This window comes from Sylvia atricapilla, chromosome 12, assembly GCF_009819655.1.
Source record: "Sylvia atricapilla isolate bSylAtr1 chromosome 12, bSylAtr1.pri, whole genome shotgun sequence".
Taxonomy (NCBI): Eukaryota; Metazoa; Chordata; class Aves; order Passeriformes; family Sylviidae; genus Sylvia; species Sylvia atricapilla.
In genome coordinates, this window is record NC_089151.1 from 807,725 (window position 1) to 831,918 (window position 24,194).

Here is a 24,194-nt window from a genome sequence, read left to right on the forward strand (position 1 = left end):
TGGCATCCAGCAGGCTCTGGCCCTGGGCTGAAGATGCTCTGGTGGCACCAGGCCACCTGGCCTTTACACAAGGATTCTGCACTGGGAGTCGTCCTGACTGTGCAAATGGATTTTTTCCCAAACTTTTGCAAGAAAGCACACACGTGGAAACCCCCTCTCATCCACTCCACCACAGCACACGTGGATCAAACACCACAGATTGTGCATTTCCTTGATCATGACCTGTGAGCTCTGTTGCCAAAGGATTGGAGGCACGAGGGAGAGAAACAGGCTTGGGCAGTGTAAGGAAATACAGCAAGAGTCAGTCCCAAAAAGCCCCAGGAAAGCAGTTTTTCCCTCAGCCCTGGCTGGCCCAGAATGCCAGCACACCCCCAGTGACCCTGAGTCAGACTGGGCCAAGAGTTCCAGCAGCAGCCCTGTACCAAACCCCACAGGTGGGTTTGCTAGGAGGATAAAGGGGGCAATGCTCCGTGCTGGGCACTGCCCACGGAGCAAAGGCCATTAAGAGCACTGCTCATACAGAGGGGTTTTATCCTTCCCCTCCTCATCTCCAAGACTTTTTAATGCTTTAAAGACACCTTAGGAAAACACGGATGCTTTCTTCCCTTAACCAGGGGACTGAGCGGCCAGTGCAGCCCCTGTGCCCCTCGCTGGGACACACCAGGTGCTGGCCACAGGACCACCCATGGGAGATGCCACTGGCTGCCAGGCTGGCACACCCACTGCCAGTGTCCAGTTTCTGGACCCCCCTTGCCCTGATCCTTGGGGCAGACACATCAGACACTCCTGCCAGGTGCCTGCTGCCACGCCACACCTCCACAGTGAGGCTGCTCGTGCTCCTGCTCCCAAAACCACAGCTCTGCCCGAAAGGAGAGGGATGAGTTTGGTGCCCCCGCAAGAAAGACTTCTCACACGATCAGTGACTCCTCCTCCCCTTCATTCCCCTGCTCCCCCCACAGCAGGACAGACGCACAGACGGGGAGGCTGCAGAGCAGCAGCCAGATCTCTAGTTGGATTTGCTGTTTGTATTTCTTTGTTACTGAAGTCCCCCTAATTACTTTGAAAGTCTGTGGATTCTGGTCACAGGAATGAAGGGTTTCTGTCAAAGCAATTTTCCAGAAAAAGCTGTTTCTCTGGAATAAGCTTCTCATCTGCTAATCCACCAGTGCCGCAGTTGCCGGCTGGCCCAAGACAAAGGAATAAGGTTTTCCTCCCAGATACCCTGAGGAAGAATTTTATTAGCAGCATACATGTATGATTAGAATAACAGAAAGAAGAGTTGGTTTGTGAAAGAATTGACATCAAACCAATACCCAAGTTCTCCGAGGACAGGGTAGATGCCTTTGTGCAAGTAGCTTTTAAAAAACTACCAAAAAGCACATACGTCCCTCACTTTTTCCAGCGAGTTTCTTCTCTGTGTTTTACTTACTTTTTTTTAAAGCAATAGTACTTGAATTTGTACCAACTCCTAAAAATTAGGATTTTACATGTTTACCATCCCTGACAAGAAGAAATTTCGTATATCCAAGTGGGCAACAGCGCACGACACAAAGCGATAAAACTCGGTGCAAAGTTCCTAAGTGCGAATCTCAGAAATGATTTCTGTGCCAGAGCCGCTCTTGCCGAAGCCAAGGGGGCGAGCAGCGCCCCGGGTTTGTGAGCTGGGGCCGTTCAGTGCAGCGCTGCAGGCGCGGTGTGACTCACCTGCCCTCCCGAGCAGAGCGGCGCTGACACCGTGCCCCAGCCCGGGGGCTGCAGAGGGGCTCACGGCAGAGGCTCCCCCGGCCCCTCGTGTCCCTGCCGCTCCCCACGGCACCGCCGGAGCTGGGGAGGTGTCCGGGATCGCAGCAGCACGGCCTGACAGCGCCTGGCCTCGGCTGTGGGGAGAGCACAGTCCCGAGGGAACCAGCCCAGTGCCCGGGCCCTTGGAATGTGTGCCCTGGGCTCAACTGTAGCACCAAAAAAGGAGCCTACAGAAATTATTGTTTTCTGATTCACTCTTAGACTAATACTCAAACATATACAATCTCAAGTTATTTTCCAAACATTAGGAGTAGAAAAAAAACAAATATTTAATGAATTGATTAAACTTCTGTTGGGCAAAAGTACTTCAGAGCATACGCTGAGCTATGGGTGTGTCTGCAGCATCCCCAATGCTGCCAACAGACCTTGTGCAGAACTGCTACAGTAAAAAAAACCCAAAAAGAGAAAAAATAAATACAGGAGGCTTCTCCTCAACCTGTTTTCCTTCCCTAGGAAGGAGACAGTTATCCCTGCTCCAGCAGGACAGAGATAAGCACACGCAGAATGCCCACAGGCTACAGTTTTTCATTTTCCTCTTGGCCGATCTACAACTAAGCTGCCAAAACAAACAAACTTCACCTTCCAGTCAGGCTCAAAATGAACCAAACTGAATTTTTATATCATAAAAGGAAGCAAAAAACCGGGCAGGAACAGTTAAAATGCTGAAAGTATCCACACTTTTTTCCAGAAGGGAAAATAAATTTCTGAAGACAAGCTATTAAGCGTTGATTTCGGACACTAATTACGCAGTCCCCAGCACATCCAACACACTGTCTCAGCCACAGTTGCCTTCCTAAAGTCAGTGAGCTGAGAAAGTTTGGCCTCATGACATCAGGGACCAAACCCAGACTTCTTAGGTCACAAGAGGACCAAGTACATATTTTGACACCTACCTCATCTAAACTTCTTCTTTGCAGAGCAACAGCTTCATTAAATGACAGGTTTTTTGAGTGACATTTTTGTGGTCCAATGAAAGCTCCAGAAAGAACTTGGAGAGAAATCCAAAATCTCCTCACTGACTTAGAGCAGCAGGGATGCCCCAGGGTCACCTGAGCAGCCAAGAGCCAGCTCAAAGAGCTGGTGCTGATATTTTCTGGAGACACTGAAATTTCTCCAGAGCATCCAGACTACTTTCAATTTTAGACCTAATATGAACTTTCAATGATTAAATGTTTCATTGTGTACTGAAGACCTGAGGGATGAACTTTTCTAAAACGCTGAAAACACAATAAGCACTATGGAGACATAGACCTGAGGAGTAACCCACTGCCCAGGGCTCTGGCCCAGCTCTGCCTCTGGGGCACAGGCACACCAATCCACCACGATGCTGCATAAAATCCTGCAAAAATGTCTCTCGTAAAGAAAAGCCCTTTTTGTGAGTCATGTAGACAAAATCCAAGCCCCAAGTACCGGCTGTGTCAAGGAAAACACATAAAGCACAATCAGAAAAAACCACTGGAAAAATGCAAATGCCACACGAAGTGGTCTGGAAGACTAACTTAAAATGACTGATGGGCTACTTCTCACTTTGGTGTGTGTTCTTACCCTTCTTCCACTCACTACCCCTCATTTCCCTTTTCTAAAAACCTGTTCCCCTCATACAGTGTCTTTGATCCTTTCAGAGTATGACACAACATTAATAACAAGAGGTAGACAAACATCCAGACCAAAACAGACCATGTCATCTATCACCCTTGGTTCCCCACAAAGTACAAGCTTTACCTGGAATTTGTGTGGCCAGCAAGACTGAATTATCAAATTAATTCACTTTTTGCAGGTTTTTTTTTCCCTTGTTCTTATTCTAATATGAAGGAAAAAAAAAAAAAAACAAAAAAAAAAAAAAAAAAACACCAAAAAACACCAAAAAAACAAAAACACAGAAATAGGAATTATTTCTACAAGATATCTCTTATGACAACTGCAGATTCAGACCAGTAGTGTGCCAGAAGGTTGGAGAGCACCAGCCTGAGACACCAGCCCCACAGTGCAGCAAGTGTGACCATGGCAAGAGTGGCCTCTCCTCTCTTTTACACCAGTTTTACACCAGACTGGAACAGGCCAGCGGCAAGTGAGTGGGAAGCCACGCCAAGAAATGGCACTGCACACCTGGAGTGTAGGGGATTCCACACCTGGACTGTGGGGCACTGCACACCTGGAGTGTGGGGGATTCCACACCTGGAGTGTGGGGGATTCCACACCTGGACTGTGGGACACTGCACACCTGGACTGTGGGGGATTCCACACCTAGAGCACAGGACACTGCACACCTGGAGTGTGGGACAGTGCACACCTGGAGTGTGGGGCGTTGCACACCTGGAGTACAGAACACTGCACACCTGGATCACAGGACACTGCACACCTGGAGTGTGGGACAGTGCACACCTGGAGTGTGGGACAGTGCACACCTGGATCACAGGACACTGCACACCTGGAGCACAGGACACTGCACACCTGCAGCACGGGACACTGCACACCTGGAGCAGAGGACACTGCACACCTGGGGCGTGCAGCAGGGCTGAGCAGGGTCAGGCACTGGCACAGGTTCTCTGGGCCAGCCCCAGCAGGAAGGTGTCACTGCGCTCCCCTGAGACCGAGGCCAGGCAGCTGGGACTGGGGACAGGCTCCAGGGCCAGCCAGGACAGGGCTGGGGGCCGAGAAGTCACCCCCGAAGGTGTGTCCTGCCCACCCCTGCACGTCCAGAGCAAGGCCTGGCCCGTTCCAGCCCCGGGCGTTGATCCACGGCGCCCCACCGAGCTCCATCAGGGCCCATCACCGCTGGGGGCTCCTCGGACACGGCCAGACCTCTGAGTCACACCCACTGCCTATTCAATCTCAGGCACATCCCAACCGACCCCTGCTCCTCACACCGCCACAATTAGCGTTTGACGTTACACTTTAACAACATTCTTCTTAGCTGGCATTTTTGTGAGCGATTAATAACCTGGACTAAAAATAAAATGTATGTGTATATATACACTGTGCTATGAAAGCCACAATATTTTAAGATAATGTTTCATCTGAATACTTTCTTGAGGTCGTGTGGAGCATCTATCTCTTTATATGGATAACTAGAAGCAAAGAGGAATCTGTCGTGATAACATGCAAATAAGTACGGTGCATTCATACGAGACCAAACGCCGGAGTAATAAAAAGGAAGGAAAACTACACAGCAGGACAGATATTTCCAGCATTAATGTAGCATTTTCACCTGCTGTGCAGACACAAATTCTGTGTCCATGAATTAACACTTGCTCTTATTTGTTTTCTCACCTCCTTTATAGACTAGTACATCTAGTCATCTATGTACATCTTTACTTTCAACTAATATTAAGAAGCATCCATGGCTGCAAAGATTATTTCTATTTATTCATGTGAAAAATGAGCTTGTTGTGTATACTTCCTGAAGGAAAAAAATGTAAAGAGTTATGCCGAAAACTAAGACAAAAAGTCTGTTAGACTCTCATCATTTTATCACCAAGATACCTTAAAAAAATAACTCTTACATCTAAGCAATGGTCACTCTATTGCCAATAATAAGGGCTAAATCAATTGAATCACAGAGCTTCTGTACTTGCAGGTTGAGCAAAGCTCAGCAGGAGCTCCTGGGCTTCATGGAGGTAGAGACTGTCCTCTGATTTCTTATCTTAATGTTTTACATTAACATTCTTTTAATATTAACAGGAGCCTGAAAACAGCCCTGCATGTGCAACTGGATCATGTGCTTATTTCCATCAGTGTTCCTCCCACAACCAGCTCCTTGTAGATAAGATTTCTAAAATAATGCATACTTTCATGGAGCCAGCCATGTTCTAACGTCAGAGACACGCAAGGAGATGGCTCTGAGGAAAAAAAAAAAAAAAAAAAAAAAAAGCCATTACCTAAACAGGTAATTTTTACTGAATTCCTGAGGGGCTCCAGCACACGGAATTCCCTCGGCTGTGCTGCACGTTTGCTATCAGAACATGTATACCTCACTCAGCTGGGCTCATAAAATCCGAGTGTGTTAAATCTCTGGTGATAGAACGGTCCTGATTGCCTTTGTTCTGCTAATTAGCAGGGAAAAAGCCCTTGGAACAAGTTTTTCCCAGGGAGTGCGTTAGGGCACACACAGTGCGGTAATAGCACCACAAGAAACTTGTGTAACAGAGAATTCTGGCTTCCTGCTTTCTTAAGCCTGACACAAAGCTGGAATAATTAGGGTGATAAAGTCGAAGCAGCCCGAGTAAATTCAGCTAAATCTGGTATCACCGCAGTTGGGACACTTATTTGCATGTTTAAATTACTCAAGTGACTAATTTTATAATTTCCTTTTCAATTGCTGAATGCCTTACATCTCAAACGAGTCCCCCGGGAGGCAGAGGCACAGCGCACGGTGTGTTAAACTTACAAACTTGTTATACTGCACCAGATTAGCATAATATTGCATACGTTATTCCTTATTTAATAAAAATTTAATTGTGCATATAATTTGATAATTCAATACCAATAATTTGTTATACAAATCTAGAATGCACTCATTTGGTTTCTTCCTTGGCAAAAAAAGTTACCGGTGAGTTCTCTGTGACTCAACATTCTCACCAGAACTCCCAATTTTGCCATATTTTCCCTGCAGCCTTCCTAGAGAGGACAGAGCTCACACCCAGGGAAATCCAAGCCTAAATCCAGCCCCCGGGGCTTTGTGTGTGGGGATGCAGAACAGTGAGGCTGCGGCTCGTTGTTGGTGATGTTGTGGGGAAACTCCTCGGGCACATCTTCCACGGGCAGCCAGGGAATGACCAGGGAATGACCAGGGAATGACCAGGGAACGTGAGCAGAACAAACAGCGTCCTGTGGCCACGTTCTCCACACGTGCCGTGCGAGGATTTCAGTCGCACACTGCACACGGCCCCTGAGAACATCCTGAAAAGCCTTTGGAAAATCCTTACATCACTCCCAGATACCATCCCTGGCAAACCAGCCTCTCCGCTGGTTCGTTTTCATGAGATTCGGTTTTCCATGTCCGGGGGGAAAACGGTGATCCTGAGAACCTCCTGATGAAAGTAAAACTCACTCAACATGATCACAGAACGACAAATCCGTTCTCTCCTGTAGAAATTAGCGGAAAATGTTTGTCTGGGTGTTCTACTGACGTGTTATTTCTTCCCTGTTGTCCAGCTTGGCGCTCTGGCGCTCCTGCCAAGCCTGTGACACAAACAGGGGGATTTGACACCCACCCACCGTCCCCCCCGGATGCCAACATCGGGCCCCAGCAATGCATCTGAAAGGAGAGCAATCACTCCGCTGAGACAGGAATGCCAGAGAATGCATTTTCCCGTTGAAAAAAAGAGTCCTAATAAGCAGCCACCTTCACACAGGTGTTAAACCCATCAACCCCCCCAGCTGAGACAGGAAAGGGCTCTTTCTCTCCCAGGAAAGCAGACTTTTTGGAGAGCTGCAGTGACGTCCTCCGAAAAGGCCAGTGCAGCTGAGCCGGGACCTGCCGAGAAACCCTTTACATGTGCCACGCCTGTTTGCAATCTCTAACGCTCGGGTCACCTTCCTAAGCTGCTCCTCCTTCTCTACATCTAAATTATTAGTGTAATGTTATTGAGCTTTCCAACTTCCTGCGGTGTATTAGCATATTGAAATTAACTCTGCTGGCTGTAATCACTTGACCTTAATAAAACAACTTACCAAGGCAAATTTGATAAAATGATAGTACCCCCTTGTGGTGTTACCTTCGTGCCCCAATGGAACACCTTTTAATATTATATTTTTTAAAAGCCTTTTTTATCAAGCTCAGTGGAGAAGTAATTAGCCTCTTCTAGAATGCAGCAGGAGCAAAGGGAAGTAAAGGGACTATCACTGGAATCCAAGAATGGATGAGCTAGAACACCACTTTTCCATGAGCCAAGGGAGTGATCTTTACTAAAACTGACTAATTTTTACATCAACAAATACAGCTTATGACACTTTCATATGAAAACATCCCTTGGGCAATTGTCTCCCTGATGTAAAATCAGTAAAGAACGACTTCCATTAAAAACCCAAAACTCAACAGCCAGAAGACAATCAGCCCAATCAGCTTACCAGCGAAAAAGGAATTTGGAGTTCACCTGTGATTATACCCCAAACTGTGCACACAGTCCTCAGAGGCACCTCCTTATAGATCCTGAATATCCTCTACCATTGCACTGCTGCTTCCAGCACTACAAAAACCCGTGTGGAACAGGTTTAGTATCCAGGAGTTCAGGTGGCCTCAGAAGGTGAAAATACAGGATGTGGGAGCATCCAAGAGCCTGCTCAGTGGAATTCCACAGTCAGAGACCCCTGCCGGGACAGCCCGGACACAATTCACAGCTATTTGGAACCCCTCGCCCACCCGTAACCTTCCATCACAGCATTCAGAAGTTCCTGTCTCCTGTTATGACAAATGGAGCTTTGCAGACACAACGTCCCCAATATTTGGCTGCAGTCGAGGCAGGGAAAAGAAGGAAACACACCTAAGGAGATTTTACTCAGGGAGGAGAGCGCCTCTTGCTCCACACAAGCCATTATGAATTTCACAACCAAATCCCGTGGAGTTGCACGTACAGAACGTGTTCCTTCTCCCTTCCAGCAGCCCTGAGAAAGGAGCCTGGCTCTGGGCTGGAGGTGTTTCCTTCTGCTTCAGGACTCAACTCTACCTTTCTTCTTCCTCCTGCCTTTCTGAAATTCCACGGAAAGCCATTGTTGTTAAACAGCAGTAAGTGTTACTCTCCCAGCAGTGTACACTAACAATAACTCAGCCCTGTGTCAGGGGAGGCTGTGAGTTCCTAGCTGAATTTATTTGAAAAATAAAGTTTGTTCTTTTTCTCTGAGATCTTTCCTTAAGCCAGCATGGAACCCTTGTAAAAGAAAAGTGCCTCTAAGTACCAACTACCCAAGTAACAGCCTTTTTTATTTTATTTTTTTATTCCTTGCTCACCATGACAACATAATAAATGAGCCCTGAGAGAGTTGCAGTGCTTAACTATTTAAAATTGTGTATTTTATCTATCACTGTAGGCTTCCAGACATAACATCCATGATCTATTTTTCAAACCCTCTTCAGTGTCTGTGAGTGAAATGCACCAATTTTCACCTGCAATAGGCAATGATCAGAAGGACACCTTGAGCGGGGACTCTGGTAACACTTTACAGAACTACTCTGACAGTATTTTTGTGATCTATTAATAATTACTCGCTCCTGTAAAAGAAAGGCAACAAGGCAATAAGGCAATAGTTTCACCATCTGCTTTTGCCATTTTTGTTTGGAATTCTGCTGGATGGCTCTGTATTCTTTCATACATGACTAATAGGAAAGATACAAGACTAATAGGAAACACAACTGCAACTTCACTTAGGGTTGGTTTCAGTTAACAGATGGGCTTTAAACTATCCAACATAAAAGCATTCATTTCAGAAAAACTGACCCCAAAACTGCTTCATAAAATGAAGTATTTCCATTTTTTTTTCCCCTCAAAGCTTTAGGATCTTTCATGACACTACAGTATAAGAGGCCCCTGGGTTAAAAAAAAAAAAAAAACCCAGCACACACACACTTACAATTTCTGACCTTAAATATCAGAGACTAAAGGTTTTGCAATAAAAGTATCAGCAGTAACATACACGGCTCTACAAAAAGCCTCCAAGACCACAGCTTTCCTTGCTAAATTTCGAGTGCCGACAAAAAATTACAGCAGAGAGCTCTCCCGAATCCGTTTTGTGGGTCAAGCGAAGCTCTAGTCGTGCAGCTGCGGTGGGGCAGCTGCAGCAGCACCTCCCTGAGGGTGAGTGACTGGTTCGAGGCAGCGGTGGAGGGACACCGAGAAGCCCCCAGTGACATGTGCTGCTGCCAAAGTCCCGCTGCAGAGCGGGGACTGCCCGGCCCACAGCCGGCCGGGGCTGCGGAGCGTGTACCCGGAGCAATGAAGGGATTATCCGCGGCCGGGGCCAGGCTGGGAGGGTCCTGCGGTGGAAGGTGACCCTGCCCGGTGTGGTGTCACCTTTAAGCGGTGCCAGGCTCAACAGCGGGGCTGTGCCACCTCCGCCCCCGGGGGCTCCACACCGCAGCGCTGGCAGCACCTTCACTCAGGCCTAAATTTACACTCCAGGACGTTCCGAATTGTGCTCTGTAGCGCTTTGCGCAGCGTGGTTCCCCACTCGTGTGCCCCCGCGGGACTCCCCGGCAGAGCCCGCAGGTGGCGGCATTTCCGTGCGGGAAAACCGCATTTCCCTTCTTCGGTCACTGTCCTGGCGCATTCCTGTCACATCCCGCCGGTGACAGGCACAGGTTGTCCCCAGCAGCTCCTCTCCCCAGGGCCCGCACAGGCAGCAGCGTTTCCCCCTGGAGCACAACCCCGACTTCTCTCTCCACAGCTCTTAGGGAGCAGAAGTCACCGAAGCACAGGTTTAGAAGCAGAGGAAGCAAGTGAAGCTCTCCAGATTTCACCCTACCCCATAAGCGTGGCTCTTCCTTTTGAATACTTTTATTACTTCCTAACCAGAATTCTCTGAGCTTTGCAGAGAGGTATAAAATCGCTCAAAAAATAATAAGAAAAGAACACACCAAACAAAACTCCCCAAACCCTGTAGTTAAAAAAAATGCTATTAAAATTTCATACAAGAATTAACAATGGAGAAAAGTTAGCAAATAAGACTAAGTAGAAAGTAAGTTCCTGTGTTTCCAGCAGTGGTTTTGCCAGATGCATCATCACATCTGCATGTGAGCGATTTTTCATTATTTATAAATGCATTACAGGAACACGGCCAAGCTACAAACCAAGGAGTCCAACACACATTTAAGAAAAAAAGAAAGAAAGAAAAAAAAAAAAACTAACAACAGGGAATGTGTCTTGGTTATAGAACAAAAGAATTCATTTTATCACTTGGCTTTAGCGCTGGAGAAAATGGCTCCTGGTGCGCTGAACCCCGTGATGAATGTGCCCCCTCCAGATCTTTATTGCCCCTGTAAATCACCGCACTGACAGCACTTAATAAGAAAGCTTTGGAGTGGGTTTGAAGTTTTGCTTTGTACAAATAAAATCTCATATTAAAGAATTTGCTAGTCCTCAAGGTGTGGAAAAATAAGTATGACTAGAACCTGTTGTGCTTGCTTTTTTTAACTGTTTGTTTCCAGTATTATTTTTTAAAAATCATTTTGCAGCAAATGGACCAGAATAACATCAGGAAGATGGTCTGTATTAAAATAAAAAAATTAGAGTCAGGACTTAGCTGTTAAACCCCCATATTTGTGATGTTTCTATACCCTGTGATGTCTGATAGGGCAACAAAATCAGAGGCACAGGATATAAAACATGAAATATCTTCCGCGGTGTGACAGGACATGTTGACAATACTCGTGGTCTTTAACTAAAGAAAGGGAGGATCCGATGTCCACAGCCATCGGTCAGAATCCCACCCTTTGAGAGGGGCCAGGATTATCTGAGTCACCTGCTACCCCCAGGTGGGAACAAAAGGGCTTAAATCCCCCGGCAGCAACTGCAACAACATTCACAGATGGAGTCACTAACGACTTCTACATGTACATATATATATATATATAGATATATTTACACACAGCTTTGGTCAAGCACCTGATAGGGAAACAGAGGAATAAATTACTACAACACAAATATTGAAAGACCGTATCAGAAAGTGAAGAGACTCGTTTATAATTACAGATTTAATGGTTTGCTTTAGAGATGACATTGTAGAACTGATATTTGAGGGGGAAATGGCTATTTGGAGGTGCTCAGAAGCAAAGTGCAGCTTGGCTCAGGCCATCACGCCCTGATGGACTGTGTCAGCACATCACTGAATTACACTTTAGTCAAAATAAATCATAATCCATGTGGTGGTGGCTTTCTGTTCTGCTTCCATGGCTTGTGTTATCCTTGCTCAATTCCAGGCAGCATCATTCCTTCTAAACCAGTTTATGGCACACCCTGGCTGAGGAAATCTTAACAGGAAACTACAGTTATTTGGACAAAGCTAGATGTATTTATAGGGAAATAAATGTATTTCCTGTTCAAACTGGGAGCACAAAGGTATTATGTGACAGACTATCAACAGGTCTGGAGGAAGTCCAGCTTCTCCTGACAGATAAAACACATTGGAGAAGGTACCTCTAGGAAAATACATGCTAGTGGACCTGGTCTGTGAGCGTAGGGAAAATAAAGGAAGGCTTTTCCCTAGTAACAAACCCAAGCAGTACTAAAGGAGCACATTAGCGAGAGTCCTTTAGGATTAGGATCCAAAGTATCAGGTATCGATCTTTCCCAGCTGCACGGATCTCTCTCTCAGCGCTGGAAAGAACATCTGCAGAGGTGTGGCCGCTGTGCCAGCGGAAAGAGTGACCCGGCGCACAGCCGCAGGCCGAGGGGAAAGACGAGAGCCGGGGCAGGAGGAGGAGGATCGGGGCACCGTGGGGCTGTCAGGACGGTGCAGGTCCGTGGTGCTCCCCCGGGACCCCCGAGCTGTGCCCGGAGCCGGACATTGCCCCGCAGCCCACCGCGACAGCCACAGCCGCCTGACACTGATAACCCTCACCTGGACTGTTAAACCACTTTGAGATGCTTTAGTCTTGTTTTCCAAAGCGTTCTTAAACCTCTGAGAACAGCTGGGTCTAACTTTTGGGGGGGTTGCGTACTGGTCGGGGTTTTTCCAACAAAATCAAAGCCCGGCGAATGGTGCAGGAATCTCTCGTTCCATTTTAAAGAGCGGATGGCAGGTCCCTTCCATGGCCCTGCGGGTGAGGTGGCCGGGGACATCCCTCAGCTCTTCCTTAACCGGCCCTTGGGAAATATTGCACCGGCCGTGTATTTCTTCTCGATGACAGAGCGCTTAAAATGATTTTTTAAACCAAGACGGCAAAATAAAGCAGTAATAAAATCAATAAAAGGTGCTTAAAACGTTCCTTCTATTAGGTAATGGCATTTAAAATATCCGTAGCTTGTAATGGCACTTAGGATATGCCCGAAAATCAATGAGCTAAATTACTTATTGAACTAGTTAATTTGAACATTGAGTTTTATATGTATATTGATAAAACAAGCGACAAGGACCCTGGCTGTGCTCAATTCCACGGTCAGATATCTCCCTCTGCTGGGAAAAACCTCGGAAAACTCCACTAGGGACCTTTTTTTTTTTTTTTTTTTTTTCCTTTTTTTTTTTTTTCTTAAGCAGGGATGCTTAAGGATGTAACAACTGAAAACTCCACGAGATATCTCAGACTGTGAAGGGTTTGTAAATTATTGTTGTTTTTGCCAAAATCTCCGAAGTTTCACGATGCTGAACAGCACCACAAAACCTTCAGTTGCACCCCAAATACCATTTGGTATTCTGAAATACCAAAATTTTACCACTATATACAGAAATGTACATAAACCATGTGGGAACAGCATAAAAAAATAAGGGGATATAATAGTGCTTTAAAAACTGTGAGATCACCCTCAACAACTCTGATATTTGTCATGTGAGTAATTCCTCCGTGTAGACTCTGAAGTAACAGCCTCAGGTAACACCTTTTTTTTTTTTTTTTTTTTTTTTTTTCTTATCCCTAGAAATAAAGTGTGAAAGACAAGCTCTGTGTCTTTTTTGACAAGTTTTGCTCCTGAGGTGCAAAAACCCTTCTCCAAAGCCTTACCTGAGCCTGTTTCTCCTTTACACGCAGCAAAAAAAAAAAAAAAAAACCAAAACTCTACACAATCTGAGAGGCTGATTGGTTTTACCTGACACGGCCCCTGGGAAGAAACCAAGCACTGATAACGATTTCTACCTATTCTGGCGGACTTTTACGGCTGCGGTGGCGGGACTCCTGCTGTGCCCTGAGGCTCCGGGACGACGGCGCTGTGAGGGGCCGGGCCTCAGGGACAGCACCGGCACACCCTGAGGGCAGTTTGCACTAAAAAGACGGGTTAATACGGGCAGGGGGGAGAAAAAGAGGGAAAAGAGGGGGAAAGGGGAGGGAAAAGAGGGAGAAAAGGCCGAAAAAGTGAGGGGGAAAGGGGCAGGGTCCGCCGCTGAGGGCCGCCCGCTTCCCGCCCTTTCCCCACCTCAGGGCGGAGCTACGCCACAGCCCCAAGATGGCGGCGGCACCCTCCCAAGATGGCGGCGGCACCCTCCCAAGATGGCGGCGTTACCCTCCCAAGATGGCGGCGGCACCCTCCCAAGATGGCGGCGGCACCCTCCCAAGATGGCGGCGCTACCCTCTCAGCATGGCGGCGTTACCTTCTCAGCATGGCGATGGTCACGTCCCAACGTGGCGAGCCCCCTTCCAAAGATGGCGAACGCGCCCTCCCAAGATGGCGGCGGGCCCGCCCCGGGCACGCCGGCCCCGCCCCGCGCAATGCCCGCCGGGAGCTGGGGGCGGGCTGAGGGCGCGGGGCCGCTCGGGGCCTGGTGCGGGCGCGGGCGGTCGGAGCTGGGCCGGGCCGGGCCGGGCCGGGCGGGCGCCATGCCGGAGCTGGCCGTGGACAGGGTGGTCGTGCACCCGCTGGTGCTGCTCAGCGTCGTCGATCACTTCAACAGGTGCGGCCGGGCGGGAGCGGCGCCGCGGCGCTGAGTCACGGGCGGGCCGGGAGCGGGGCCCTGAAGGAGCCCGGGGCCGGGAGGAGAGCCGGCGGAGCGGGACGGCCCCGGGGCCGGAGGGGGCTCGGCCGGCACCCCGGCTGATTTGGGCTGAATTCCGCTCCTTCCCGCTGCTGCCGAGCGGTTTCAGAGGCAAAAATAAACCCCTGAACCGCAGGAGGTGGCCGGGCCCGCGGTGGGTGACACTGGGGTCGGTCGCTGCTCGCTGTTCGCAGCCAGTTTGGGGTCTCGTCCCCCGTGAGTGACATGGGCCCGTCCCTGGGGACAGGCTTCGGTTCCGCGGACACCGGGACGGCCTTTTGCGGCTGTAAACACGAGCCGTGATAACACAACCGTAACCCTCCTCTCTGCCACCCCCGACACGGGCCGGGCTCCTCCCTCCCCGGCTGTGGCAGGGACCGACAGTCGGGTTTCCTTTCAGAATAGGAAAAGTGGGAAATCAGAAGCGAGTGGTTGGAGTGCTGCTGGGCTCCTGGCAGAAGAAGATCCTGGATGTGTCCAACAGTTTTGCAGGTGAGTCCAAGTGTCCTGTGCTTCTCCAAAGGCACTGAATTATTTAGTGGTTGGATTGTGTTGGGGTTTTTGAAGAAACCCTCGATCCATCCATGTACAAATCACCCCATATCCAACAACAATTCAAACTGCTGTTAACACCCCTAAGTAAACCTCACTCTCCTTTAGCAGCCAAAAATACCCAAACCCAGAGCATCTTGATAAACATTTCAATTCAGGAAGTTGGATTCTTAAAGGCTGGTGTTCTGTTTTCTTCCCAGTTCCCTTTGATGAGGATGACAAGGATGATACCGTGTGGTTCCTGGACCACGACTATCTGGAGAACATGTATGGAATGTTTAAAAAGGTTAATGGTGAGTTGAGATCTTCTGACAGTCAGGGATACACTCCCCAAAACTTTCAGGGCTGTGGAAAAGGGAATTGTTATTAATCACAGAATCTTTGGGGTGGGAAAAGACCTGTAAGATCACGGAGTCCCTCATCAGCCAGCACCACCACCATGTTCTGCACTCACCCTGTCCCACATCCAGGCTGTTTGAACCCTTCAGGGCTGGGGCTTGCATCTTGAGATGTCAGAGGTGCAGGCTATGGGGCCCTGAGAGCGACACAATTAACAGAGGCTGTTAATTACCCAGTGAAGGGGCCAGCAGAAAAGCTGTGGGTCAGTAACAGTGATGAGGTAGCGTGGTCACTGCTCAAGCCAGAGCCTTGTCATCCACTTCCCTCTCCTCCACACAGCTCAGACTCTCCCTCCACCAGCCCAGCCAGTCTCTGCCCATGGTTCTGACCCCAAACCCTTTCTGCTTTTGCTCAGCCAGAGAAAGAATCGTGGGCTGGTACCACACGGGCCCCAAGCTGCACAAGAACGACATCGCCATCAACGAACTGATGAAGAGATACTGCCCCAACTCTGTAAGTGGGGCCACCTTTGGCCTCTGCAGTTCTTCTTCTCTCTCTTTCCCTAAAAGGGACGCCTTGTACCCCACCTCTTTTGCTGGTGACACAGCATGCTGGCTGTGATTGAGGAACTGGGATCAGGAGTTTCTTGAGTCACTGTCTCAGTGCCTGAGGTCACCCCTCTGAGCAGCCTTGTGCTGAGGAGGGAAGAGCTGGCTTGGGTATTTCTTTCCTACTCCTTGACTGAAATCCAGTTTTCTGCACGTTTTCTTTCTCCCCGAGGTGCTGGTGATCATTGACGTGAAGCCAAAGGACCTGGGGCTGCCCACAGAAGCCTACATCTCCGTGGAGGAGGTTCATGACGTGAGTGTCACGCTGTGAAGTGTCACAGTGACAGCTGGGGGCAGCTGGAGGCTGGCACTCCTGGGTGTCACTGGCTGCAGGTGTGCCCAGGTGTGCCCAGTCACTGAGCAGCTCACTCCTCCCTGAGCCCCATGCAGACAAACAACACCCAGCAGTGAGTCACTCTGGTTGTTGCATTTTAATTAATTCTGGATGCACATAAAGGATTGGACCTTTTTGCCTTTCCGAGGCCTTCAGTACAGAGCAGGAGCTGCTCTCCCAGAATGCAGTGAGGTTGGATCAGAGAAGAGAGAAATTACTGTGATATTTCAAATTTCCATTGCTCCCCCTGGGCAGAGGCCAGCAAAGTGCAGAAATGGGAAGTTACCCAGAGCAGGAGAGATTGCTGGGGCAGTGGGTGACACTGATTAAATCGAGGACGTGCCAGCTCACACCGCAGCCCTCAGATGCCTTGTGGGCTGTGTAGGGCTGCCTTTCCTGTCCCCTTGGTGCCACCCCTCGTGCCCTGGCTGAACTCCCCAGTTTGTGTGTCCCTGTAGGATGGCACCCCCACCTCCAAGACCTTTGAGCACGTGACGAGCGAGATCGGGGCCGAGGAGGCCGAGGAAGTGGGTGTGGAGCACCTGCTGAGGTGAGGGGCAGGTTAAACACAGCATCAACCTGGAGCCTGGATTTATCCCTGCCCTGCTGGCTCTCAGCTGGATAGGGCCCAGCACAGCGAGCTTCTAACCCCCACTCTGTGCCTTCCAGGGACATCAAGGACACCACGGTGGGCACGCTGTCCCAGCGCATCACAAACCAGGTCCATGGCCTGAAGGGACTCAACTCCAAGCTTCTGGACGTCAGGAGCTACCTGGAGAAAGTAGCCCTGGGCAAACTCCCCATCAACCACCAGATCATCTACCACCTCCAGGACGTCTTCAACCTGCTCCCAGACGTGAACCTGCAGGAGTTTGTCAAGGCCTTCTACCTGAAGACCAACGACCAGATGGTGGTGGTGTACCTGGCCTCGCTCATCCGCTCCGTCGTGGCCCTGCACAACCTCATCAACAACAAGATTGCCAACAGGGACGCGGAGAAGAAGGAAGGGCAGGAGAAAGAAGAAAGTAAAAAGGAGAGGAAAGACGAGAAGGAGAAGGACAAGGAGAAGAGCGATGGCAAGAAAGAGGAGAAAAAGGAGAAAAAGTAAAAGGTGTAGGTTTTTTTTTTATTTTTAAATTAAAAATCTTGTAAACTAAATCCTTGGTGCTGGGTCTTCTCTGGTGCTCAGCACTCTGCTCGTCCTCACCCAGGCAGGGCTGAGGGGAGCTCTGTGGAGGCTTTTGATTTGGTAATACTGTCATACAGCACTTTTCCTTCCCCCGGCGTGTCTTTGGGGGTGTTGAGGCCTCAGCTCAGTCACACTCAGCTCTCGCTGAGCATATTCCCGTGTTCCACAGCTACTCCTTTTGCCATCGGCCAATTCTGTGCACGGCAGCCGTGCCTGTGTTGAACTGGCTCTGTGCCCCAGGCCGCAGGGTGTGGCACGGCTGGGATGTTGTCACTGCTGTCACAGCTCTGCGCCTCCCTGGGGACACTGCCGGTGGCCCTGTCACCCCTGGCTAGGACCAGGCAGCTCTGGGGGCTGCAGGAGGCTGTGAGCCCGGGGAGGGCTCTGGGGACATCACCCCCGAGAGCAGACAGGGACCAAATCCACGGGATTTGTGATCCCAGCGCTGAGCTCCGGCTGCCGCCGTGGCCCTGGGGGACACACGGGGACCGAGGACAGGCACGGGGCTCCAGCACACACACACAGGGAGCCAGGACACACGCAGGGATGCAGCACAGGCACACCTCGGCAGCTGCTTTGTCGTTTATTGCACACTGAAGCCGCGGGGCCGTGCGGAACCGGCCCGGCCCAGCCCGGGGCCGCTGCGGGGTCCCGTGTCCCCGGGGTCCCTCCCTCTCCACAGGACACAGACACGGGGCGGGGACAGAGGCGACATCCCGGCGCTGGTGGCCTCACCGCAGCGTGTCCGGCAGCAGAGGGAGCACAGGAGAGTGGCAGCACCCAGGATCCCAGCGAAGGCTGGCAGCGCCCGGAGCCCCCGGGGCCGCCGTGGAGCACCAGCTCCGAGCAGGAACCACAGCTGCCCTGGGCCCACGGGCTGCACACGGGGACACACAGCCAGGCTCCGGCTCCAGCCGGCCTGGGAGGGGCTGTGCTGGGGCACAAGAGCCCCTCAAAAGCATCGTCTCGGGGGTCCCTGTCACTGTTGCTGAGTGCTGGGTGCAGGATGGAGCCCAGAAGTCAATCTGAGAGCCGTTTTCCCCCTCACTTGCCACTACCAAACTGCCATGAAAAGGCGTGAAAGAAAACACGAGGGGGAAGAAGAGCCTCTACCCAACACGTAACTGTGTGCAGGTGGGGCCGGGGAGCGCCCTGTGCCAGCCCCGGTGAGCCAAGCCCTTGTGTCCTCCTCTCCACCACACCTCGGATTTCCTCAGGGAGGGAAACACAGCCCCGTTCCCCCGGGGCCGTGTCAGCGCAGACCTGGCCCAGGCACAGGAGCCAAGGTGTCCGTAGGGGCTGTGCACATCCCGGGCAGGCTGGGCCCTGGGCAGAGCCCGGGAACGCCCCACGGCTCCATCACTCCTGTCCGAAGCCTTCCGTCTCCTCGATGGCGTAAAGCAGCTTCTCCTTCAGCTGTTCGTAGCTCTTGTAGGGAGGGAGGTCCAGGCGGTTGAAGCTGGGGACAGAGGGGAGGCTGGGCCAGGCCCAGGGCACAGGACAGCACAGCCCAGAGCCCCCTGCAGCCCCACGGAGCCCCCCCGGGCCCCCTCACCCCGGGGACAGGCACTTACCACGTGTGGCTCCGCGGCAGCCACGTCTCTTTGCCAACTTTATCGATGCAGAACTTCTGGGGGCCGTTGCTGCCTGTTAATGATGAGCACAGCAAAGCTCTTTATCTGAGCAGGAGCTGAAAAAGAAACCCCTCCCACACACACTGAGATCCACCGTCACGGCCCTACGACCCCAGGGGCATCAATCCATGGCAGCAGTCCCTGCCTGTGTGCAGAGAGGATGTTCTATAAACAAAGAAGCACAGAGGGGCAAGAGCACCACATCTCTGAGCACCGTGGTTCCAAAGCAAGTGCTAAAACTCACTGATCTCTAAACCCTCAGGATTGTGCAAGTCCGTCCAAGAGTTTTAAAGGACCTGGCATAGGAAGTCTGAGTCACTGAGGTGGCTTTTTAACACACTGGGAATGCTGGAGAGGTTCCAGGGGGTGGAAAAAGCTAATAGGCCAGCAAGAAAACTGAGTGGGTAAAGCAGGCTCATTGGCCTGACATGAATGCCAGGAAAGTCAGGGAAAGGCTGGTATGGGCCCCCAAAAGCAGTAAATTAACGGATAAGTGGAACCACACTGTGGTTTTCTGAAAAAGAGGCTTTGTCGCACAAGAACCAAAATTGAATCAGAAATCCAATCTCATTCAGACTGAGATCACAAACCAGCCTGACAAAGTTAACCCTGGCAGGACAGTCAGGGCCAAAGAACGTGTCTGGAAGTGACACAACAGCAGAGGGGATCCCTGTGCTCAGACCTCACGTGCTGCCACGTGCTGTGTGTGGGGACGGGGACAGGGACAGGGACAGGGACAGGGACAGGGACAGGGACAGGGACAGGGACAGGGACAGGGAGGACCCCCGGCCCCAGGACACACCGATGAGCTCGGCAAAGCCCCCGACGGGCAGGCGGCACGTCCCCGTCACAAACTGCAGCAGCCGGATCCTCTTCTCGTTGTCCATCTCCTTCACCACCTGCAGGAAGGCAGCAGCTGAGTGGGATCCCGGCCCCATCCTGCGGGATGAGCACCCCACGGCCTGGGCTGGGCTCACACTGACCTGCCAGAACCACTGGATCTGTTTGCTGTTCTTGGTGTAGTGCCTGTAGATGGTATTTTTCTGCCAGTCGTTCATGTCGATCTCCTGCATCCCGCACAGCATCAGCTGGGGACAGGGGACACTCAGCAGGGGACAGACAGGGCCCTGAGCACCAACCCCTCTGGTGCCAGCCTTCACCTGGCCAAGGTGCCAGCACTGAGGTGTCTGGGACGAACTCCTCGATGCAAGGAGGAATGGACCCAAGGAGCCACCCCAGATCCAACACCCAGGGCTGCACCCTCAGCAGCAGAGCCAGTGGGCACAGAGCCTGAGCAGGGCCACCACGTGCCACTTCCCAGCCACATGCCCAGCCCAGGAGCCGGCTCACCTCCAGCTCCTTCTCATCGAAGTAGCGCAGCCACTCCAGCGGCACCACCTCGTTGAAGCCGTCCAGGAACGCCTTGGTCTGCTCCTCCACGCCCCGTGTGAACCTCCAGTCTGTCAGCAGCCTGGGGAGGCAGACGGGGTGGGCACAGAGCCACAGAGCGCTGCTGGCCTGGCACGGGGAAAGCCCAGGATCCCTCCCACCAGCAGGGAGGGCCCCGGGAGTGTGGGGACTGGGAGAGGGGCTCCCTCAAAGCACCAGGGCTCCCCTCAACTCCCACCGGTGGCTTTCTGTCCCTGCCCCCAAAGCCACGAGCAGCGTTCAGCCCCCACAGCAGCCTTAGGAGCTCCAGGGGTGCAAACCACATCCCCTGGCTGGAGCCGAGCTGGCCCTGGCAGCCCCCAGGCAGGCAGGGGGAACAGCCATGGGACGGGAGAGCAGCCTCAGCCTCTCTCCCCTCTCCTTTTTCCTGAAAGTACTGGCAACTGCCCAGCCCGCAGCAATCCAGACCGCAGCAGAGCCCGGCCCTGTCACAGGCCACGTAGCCCAGGGAAGAGGCCACGTCCCAAAGCCCACGGTCCCACCCCTGCCGCCGCTGGGGGCGGGGGCCCCACAGGACCCTCGGCGCAGCCACTCACATGATGTACTCCTCCTTGTTCTCCTCCGTCACACGGATGCTCTCACCGCCCTCCTTCAGCTCGTGGGTGGTCACCTTGCCCAGGATCTCCATGTCCTGGATGAAGTACAGCTCCAGGCCGCACTCCTCCAGGCTGTTCTCCCTGCGGGGACACCGGGCTGTCACTCCTGACGGAGGCACCCAGCAGCAGCCGGGGGCTGTGGGGACAGCTCTGCAGGAGCACTGCAGGACACCCACTTGGTCCAGACGATGGAGTTGTAGAACTCGGGGTCGATGGACTCCAGGTCCTTCAGCGTCGGGCGCTTGTTCAGCATCCGTTTGTAGAAGGGCAGCGTGAAGCCCGTGTCGATGAACTTCCCGTGGTACAGGGCCTGTGGCAGGGAGGGGACCTTGGGACACAGCCCTGGGGCGAGATAATGCCCCACCCCGGGGCAGAAGGGACTCACCCAGGGGTTCCTGAGCTGCGGTGCCTGCTCCTGGCCGGCACACATGGAGGGGAAGGGTGGGCTGCCCCAACAGCGCTCCCCGGGTCGGGTGGGCTGCAGCCCCTCTCCCTCTCCACCGCAAATTCCACTGCATCTCCCTCTCCCCTCACAGCTCTATTAAGAGCACTTGTTTAAACAGAGCTGTGCTGTGGCTTCCCTGAATCCCTGGCTTCCAGGAGCCCCGAGGCAAAGGCAGCCAAAAATAATGCAGACGCTTGTCTAGAACGGCCCAGCGGTGAGTAATAGTCTGGGGTTTTATTGGTATCCTGCGAGGCGGGGCAGGGCAGGGCAGGGCAGGACAGCGGGGCCGGGGCCGCCCCCGCTCACACCCCGCGGGGCTGCGGGCCAGGGACCCCTCCCCGGGCTCAGGGAGCCCCGGCAGCCCCCCGCCAGCCCGGGGCACGCCGGCCTTCAGCAATCCCAGACACCGGGAGGAGCTGCTCCGGAGCTCGGGCAGCTGGAAAATCTCACACTGCTGCGACTAAAAATAGTCCCTGGAGCTGCAGACCCGACAGCACCTGGGGTGACAGCCAAAGACCTGGAGCCATCTATCCCCGGCACAAGTCCTGGGAAACCAGGTCTCCTCTGGCCCCACAGGCATCCCGTGGATTTACAACGCATCTCCCCGCAGCAGCCCCTCGGAGGCCCATCTCCCCCTGACCCACAGGTGGGCGAGAGGGGCTCAGGGAGGGCGGCAGCGCGGAGCCCAGCACAGCCACGGCTCGTGGAGCTGTCCCTTGCCCTGCGGAGCCCTGTCCCTGCTCCCCAGGGGACACAGAGCCCCAGGCTCTCACCATGGCGATGAAGCGGCCGATGAAGCGGAAGTAGGTGAGGTGGTCGGGGTTGATGGACGAGGCGGGGTTGATCTGCAGGCAGTAGTTGTTCTTGCCCGCGTACTCGAAGAGGCAGTACATGGGGTTGAGCACCTCGTGGGACAGGAGGAAGAACCACTCCCTGGGATGAGACAAGGGGAGCGCGGTGACAAGCAGCTCGGGGAGGGGACAGCGCGTGTCCCAGCAGTCACTGGTGTGACGGGGTGAGGGGGCTGCCCTCCCTGGGGTGCTGTGTGGGGTTTGTGAGGTGTTTCTGGAGACGCCGGCTCGCCGCAGCCCCCGCCGAGAGCACCAGGAACCTCGGCAAGTGCCACCCACAGTGCCAGCTGGGCTGTCCCACCCACACACAGCCCCCAGCGCACCCAGCCCCTCCGCACACGCTGCCCCGGGAGCCCCACGGCAGGCTCGGGCCAGCACCATCCTGCCTTTGCTCCCCGGGCCGTGCAGGCAGACAGGAATCCTCGGACGTGGAGGCAGCCCCGGCATCCCGTCCGTGGTTCTACCCTGTGGTAGAACAGCATGACGTAACCTACCATAGGGTAAAACCACTGGCAGGACACGGAGAGAGGTGGAGCAGGAGCAGGAGCCGGGGCAGCAGCCCCACAGAGGGCAGCAGGCAGGGACACAGCTCCAAGGAGATGGCCCAGGTGAGCCAGAGGGGGCTCACAGGGACACAGGACCCCCTCCAGCCAAGCCACAGCCCGTGGCCTGTGGTAACACCATCCCAGGGCAGCAGCACGGCTGCAGCAAACATCACACCCTGTCTGCCCCAGCACAACCTGACTGTCTGGGAACACCAGGGCCTGTTTCCTGCAGGGAGACGAGGCCACTCAGCCCGTCACCCCCACAACTGGGGGCAGCAGGGGAGCCCCAGCTGGGTCCCCTGTGCTCTCACTGCCAGGGACAGGCTGGCGTGATGTTTTCAGGGTGTTCCACCACTCCGAAAACCCAGTTTCCCACCGGAATGCCCCTGGACTCCTCTGCTTAAGGGCTGGGAGCCCCAGGTGTAGCTGCCTTACGCCTGTGCTGCCCGCAGGGCACAGGCAGGGCAGGGCCCTGTGGCCCAGCTCACCTGGCAATGCCACCGTAGTCCAGGCCCTCCTCCCCTCGCATGATGATGTAGAGGCGGCGCCGCAGGTCGTACGGCTTCATGTTCATGATCTGGGGACCAGCAGGGCACTGTCACCACGGCTGGGGCTGGCTCCCCTCCTGAGGGCCAGCCCCACACTCCTGAGGGCCAGCCCCACACTCCTGCCCGCTCCCCTGGCCCCAGCACCCCGCTACCTGCTGGAAGGAGTCCTCGAAGAGCGTCTGCCGAGAGACGCTGATCTTCACGTGGCTGGGCAGCGCGTTAGACTGCAGGCAGGGCAAAAGCACGGGGCTGTGTGAGGCTCTCCTCGCCCACAGCTGCCCACAGGGCTCAGGGCACCCACACAGCTGCCCACGGCCGCCCTACTCACGTGGCAGAGGAAGCGGAACTGGTGGTACTTCCAGCGAAAGCTCCGGTCGTAGGCGCCCGGGGAGCCGCCGTGCTTGCTCCTGCCAAAGAGCGGGGCCTCGTCACACCCGAGCAGCCCCCAGCAGGGTCACGGGGTGCAGCTCCCCTCTGCCAGAGCCCACCCGAGCCCAGGGCCCCTGCTCAGGCCTTACCCAGACTCGAAGCCCGGGCGCGGGTCCTTGAAGGTGGTGGTGCGGGTGTTGTGGTCCACGAAGTACCGCACGCTCTCGTTGGTGTACTTCATCTCCCAGCCCGGCGGCAGTGGCGGCTCCTGGATCATCCTGCTGGCAAGGGAGGGCTCAGCAGACAAGCCTTTTGGGCAG

General features: G+C 53.2%; 2 protein-coding genes and 1 long non-coding RNA gene across 7 annotated transcripts in view; 1 reads left to right on the forward strand and 2 right to left on the reverse strand.

Annotated features, from left to right (window-relative positions):
* The window catches only part of LOC136366293 (uncharacterized), a 38,236-nt gene extending 24,135 nt beyond the window's left edge, over positions 1-14,101 (reverse strand). The window contains exon 1 of the long non-coding RNA XR_010744504.1: positions 14,035-14,101. This is a non-coding gene — a long non-coding RNA (uncharacterized lncRNA). The remainder of the gene's footprint in view (positions 1-14,034) is intronic.
* Positions 14,102-14,175: 74 nt separating this feature from the next.
* PSMD7 (proteasome 26S subunit, non-ATPase 7) lies at positions 14,176-17,406 on the forward strand. The gene is made up of 7 exons (XM_066327380.1): positions 14,176-14,334; positions 14,816-14,907; positions 15,168-15,260; positions 15,722-15,819; positions 16,087-16,167; positions 16,707-16,798; positions 16,918-17,406. Exons 1-7 carry the CDS (start codon positions 14,261-14,263, stop codon positions 17,354-17,356), a joined length of 969 nt encoding a protein of 322 aa, XP_066183477.1. The 5' UTR covers positions 14,176-14,260; the 3' UTR covers positions 17,357-17,406.
* WWP2 (WW domain containing E3 ubiquitin protein ligase 2) overlaps positions 17,356-24,194 on the reverse strand; it is a 31,747-nt gene continuing 24,908 nt past the window's right edge. For 3 of the 5 annotated variants that reach the window (XM_066327377.1, XM_066327374.1, XM_066327379.1), the window contains 12 exons: positions 24,024-24,155; positions 23,834-23,912; positions 23,658-23,729; positions 23,446-23,534; positions 22,335-22,494; positions 21,293-21,426; positions 21,057-21,197; positions 20,422-20,542; positions 20,055-20,159; positions 19,874-19,970; positions 19,012-19,084; positions 17,356-18,896 (listed from right to left, as the gene is read on the reverse strand). In XM_066327377.1, coding sequence (XP_066183474.1) covers positions 18,797-18,896; positions 19,012-19,084; positions 19,874-19,970; positions 20,055-20,159; positions 20,422-20,542; positions 21,057-21,197; positions 21,293-21,426; positions 22,335-22,494; positions 23,446-23,534; positions 23,658-23,729; positions 23,834-23,912; positions 24,024-24,155 — 1,303 coding nt within the window. In that variant the 3' untranslated portion in view covers positions 17,356-18,796. The remainder of the gene's footprint in view (positions 18,897-19,011; positions 19,085-19,873; positions 19,971-20,054; positions 20,160-20,421; positions 20,543-21,056; positions 21,198-21,292; positions 21,427-22,334; positions 22,495-23,445; positions 23,535-23,657; positions 23,730-23,833; positions 23,913-24,023; positions 24,156-24,194) is intronic. The other 2 variants (XM_066327375.1, XM_066327378.1) reach the window with 1 other exon arrangement.

Coding starts and splice junctions, on each gene's coding strand:
- PSMD7 (XM_066327380.1), top strand. CDS start 14,261: ATGCCGGAGCTGGCCGTGGACAGGGTGGTCGTGCACCCGCTGGTGCTG. Junction 15,261..15,721: donor AATGTTTAAAAAGGTTAATG/GTGAGTTGAGAT, acceptor GCTTTTGCTCAG/CCAGAGAAAGAATCGTGGGC. Junction 16,799..16,917: donor GGTGTGGAGCACCTGCTGAG/GTGAGGGGCAGG, acceptor TGTGCCTTCCAG/GGACATCAAGGACACCACGG.